The sequence below is a fragment of the Primulina eburnea genome, chromosome 4, assembly GCF_022965805.1.
Source record: "Primulina eburnea isolate SZY01 chromosome 4, ASM2296580v1, whole genome shotgun sequence".
In the NCBI taxonomy this organism is placed as follows: Eukaryota; Viridiplantae; Streptophyta; class Magnoliopsida; order Lamiales; family Gesneriaceae; genus Primulina; species Primulina eburnea.
The window spans coordinates 33,871,272-33,875,505 of NC_133104.1; the positions used below are offsets into that span (position 1 = coordinate 33,871,272).

A 4,234-nucleotide genomic window follows, 5' to 3' on the forward strand; every position below is an offset into this window, starting at 1 on the left:
TTTTTTTTATCATGGACAACTGCAAACAAAATTAAACATGGTGGTTATTTTTTATATTATGGTACGTTTTCATGGATAAGAAATTACGAAATTAAACATAGTGTGAAATAAGAGAAAAATGACTGAGGGCGACTGAGTTATATAGTAAAAAATAGTGAGCAAAGTCATGTTTTATATGCTACTTACTATATTTACTATATTACGGTACGTTTTCATTGATAAGAACTTACGAAATTAAACATAGTGAAATAAGGGAAAAATGACTGAGGGCGACCGAATGGCGACTGGGAGCGACCGAATGATGATCGAGAGATATAACAAAAACAAAATGAGCAAACTCGTGTTTTATATTTTATTTTATATACTATGGTACGTTTTCATAGATAAGAAATTACGAAATTAAACATAATGTGAAATAAGGGAAAAATGACTGAGGGCGACCGAATGACGACTGAGAATGACTGAATGGCGATTGAGTTAAACATATATCACTCAGTCGCTCTCAGTCGCTCTTTGAATTATTTTACGCCACTTTTATATTTTATACTCACACTATTATAATATACTATAATATAGTAAATAGTCCACAAAACATTAATTTGATCACATTTTATACATTGAATAGTACAAAATATCTTCGATTCATTCATACTAAATCATTAATGTTCAATTACATTTTTTTAAAAAAAAAAAATCCAACCTCGCACTTCCAAAAAACAATATTTTCTAGTACATCAAGTGGTTCTATTAGATCACTCATATATCATTCAGTCGCTCTAAGTCGCTCTTTGTATTATGACATTATTTTTATATTTCACACTATCACTCCATCACACTATACTAAAATAGAGTAAATAGACCCCAAACGTGAAGCTGCTCGTATTTTCTAATATAAGAATCATATATCACTCAGTCGCTCTTTGAGTTATTTTACGCCACTTTTATATTTTATACTCACACTATTATAATATACTATAATATAGTAAATAGTCCACAATACATTAATTTGATCACATTTTATACATTGAATAGTACAAAATATCTTCGATTCATTCATACTAAATCATTAATGTTCAATTACATTTTTTTTAAAAAAAAAATCCAACCTCGCACTTCCAAAAAACAATATTTTCTAGTACATCAAGTGGTTCTATTAGATCACTCATATATCATTCAGTCGCTTTTTGTATTATGACATTATTTTTATATTTCACATTATACTCCATTATACTATACTAAAATAGATTAAATAGACCCCAAACGTGAAGCTGCTCGTATTTTCTATTATAAGAATCATATGTCACTCAGTCGCTCTTTGAATTATTTTACGCAACTTTTATATTTTATACTCAAACTATTATAATATACTATAATATAGTAAATAGTCCACAAAACATTAATTTGATCACATTTTATACATTGAATAGTACAAAATATCTTCGATTCATTCATACTAAATCATTAATGTTCAATTACATTTAAAAAAAACATCCAACCATCCACTTTCAAAAAACAATATTTTCTAGTACATCAAGTGATTTTACGAGTATATTTCGTCTTATAATGTCCAACATCATTGCATAAGCTGCATTCCTTTTTTTTTCGTTGTCGTCCAAACTCTCCAATAGATGGTCTTCTTCGTTTATTTGGTCGCCCCCGTTTTGGCTTGAAGTTAGGAGGTAGCATTTCCAAATTAGAAATATAATCGGGAATCTTCCAATCTCTTGAATGAGGCACGGGGTAGATAGTACCTGAGTAGGCTTGACGCCATATATGCACAAGGTAATAAGGTGAGCACAACTCATAGATACCAAAATCTGCTAGATGACAAGCTGCTAATGCGTGTTTACATGGAATTTTATCACATTGAAACACACAACAACTGCAGGAGTAGGTGGAGAAATCAACTATTTCATCTGCATCATCACCAACTACATGATATTCAGAATCATTCAATTGAGTTACCTTTAGACATTGTGATTGAGTAAACCTAGTTCGCAAAATCAACTCTATAGATGGAGTCAACTTCGTTCTGCATGAAGCTAACTCTGCTGTTGTGCGGTGTTTGATGAACCAAACTGAAATCATATTTTGAATTGCATTCAACAGTGCTATGATTGGTAACTCTCTTTCCTCAGACAATCTAGAATTTATCGACTCAGCCCCACTAGTTGTCATAATATCATATCGGTTACCTCGGCAGAAAGCTCTAGACCATTTATTTGGTGAACTGGTTTTCTCAAGATATGAAGCCACACTTGGGTATTGATTTTTCAACCTCTCATACAACATGTTAAAGTCGGATATTTTGCTAACATATGCAGTTTGCATGAACAACTCAACCCCACCACCCTTTTTACCACAATGGGTACCGATATTTTGCGAAAGGTTCCATGTGCAATGTAGATGATGTGAGTGCTTGTACACAATGGCCACTGAGCTGATAATGGCAGCATGTCTGTCAGAGATAATTATCAAATCAGGATCATCTGGAATCAGTTCATGCAATTTCTGCAAAAACCAAGTCCATGACATTTCATTCTCTGAGTCAACAACACCCCATGCAATAGGGTATTGATGTAAATCTCCATCTTAGGCTGTTGCAAGAAGCAAAACACCTCTATATTTTCTCTTCATAAAAGTCCCATCAATTGCTATAACTTTTCGCATCTTACGAAACCCAGAGATGCATACCCCATAAGCTAGGAACATGTATTTAAATCTTCCACTAGAGTCAGTATCCAAATGAGTTATAGTATCTTTGTTCACTTGCTTAACAACAAATAAATAAGCTGGCAAAGTTCTGTAACTCTCTTCTGGATCTCCCCTCAAATGATTAAGAGCAAGTTGCTTGCCCTTCCAAGCTTTGTAGTAGCTAACACCAAGCCCTTTATTTGGCATCATCGTCATTACTGTTTTTGGCACGGGGGTGATTTGTTGCCCTCTAAAATTTTCTAGCAATACATCTGCAACTATAATAGAACTTGCTTGTCGGTGCCTTCGTCTTCTGTCAGAAAGGTCACATGTGTGTATGTTACAATAAATTCGAATTTCAAACTGAGTTGAATTAGCCTTTCGTGTTGCTCGCACTCTCCAACTGCATTTTTCTGTAATGCATCCCACCACATAAAGTGTCTTTGTCAACCTTTCAACATTCATTTCAAATGAAGCATTCAAAGAAATCTTAGTCAATTCTTTCTTAAGTTCATTTTTAATGTTGAACTTTTGACCAACTAATAAATTCGATCCATCGGTGAATGAAAATGCACCATCACCATCGTTAATCGCCAACAAATTTTGTGTATTCCCTTCCACTAAATCAGAATGATAGAAATCAACATGTGGACTTTGTGTTCTTGGTAGATCGAAGACATCATTTTGGTTCAAGTTTTTATTGGCATTATCTTCTTCAACGACGACTTCTTTTGTTGCTGCAGTCAATTCAAAACCATCTTGGATAAAAGTACAACCAAAATATTCATCATGAAGACCTTGATTAAAAGCATCCATATCCAAATCAATTTCCTTTCTTCCACATTCTACATTTACATCAAAATCACATTTTCTTTTTCTATCTTCTACATTAATATTATAATTCACAGCACTACCCTCCACATCTCCAAAATGCACATCAATGTCATTAACTTTTTCTCTATCAACTCCAATATCACAAATCTCAATTACTTTCACATGCAAAACAGGTCTAGTACGTGAATTACCAAATGATATATATGTTCCCAAGGATCGTGAATTTCGTATATAGATTGGGCATGTTTGCAAGAATCTACTTCTAGTAAATAACTCAATGTCAATTCAACATCTGATTTAGCCAGACCAAGTGTCTCGTATATTTCATTAATGACACATTCTATGGTCAAATTACTACCATCAATGGAAATAGCTGTTCATTCTTTAGATTCGGATAACCATGTATAAGTTCCTTGTTCATCGTTCTTCCACTCTTCATTAGAATTAATCAAAATCTGGATGATCGTCATTCCTATACAAAATAAACAATAAAGATGTCATGAAAATTAAATGATTTAACATATAATCGGATGACATAACATATCAAAGTGGGCGACTGAAAACATAATTGAGCGACTGAAAACATAATTAGGCGACTGAACCCATAATGTTTGGGCGACCGAACAATTAAGAATGAAATATATGAAAAATTATATTTACAATATATGTATTGTAATAAAAACCAATAAATCGATAAAAAAAAATT

The 4,234-nt window shown here is 32.9% G+C and overlaps 1 protein-coding gene across 1 annotated transcript; it reads right to left on the bottom strand.

The window, feature by feature from the left end:
- Positions 1-1,530: 1,530 nt before the first annotated feature.
- Positions 1,531-2,535, bottom strand: LOC140830217 (uncharacterized). Its single transcript, XM_073193501.1, has one exon. The coding sequence runs from the start codon at positions 2,533-2,535 to the stop codon at positions 1,531-1,533; it is 1,005 nt and encodes a 334-aa protein (XP_073049602.1).
- Between the last annotated feature and the right edge of the window lie 1,699 nt (positions 2,536-4,234).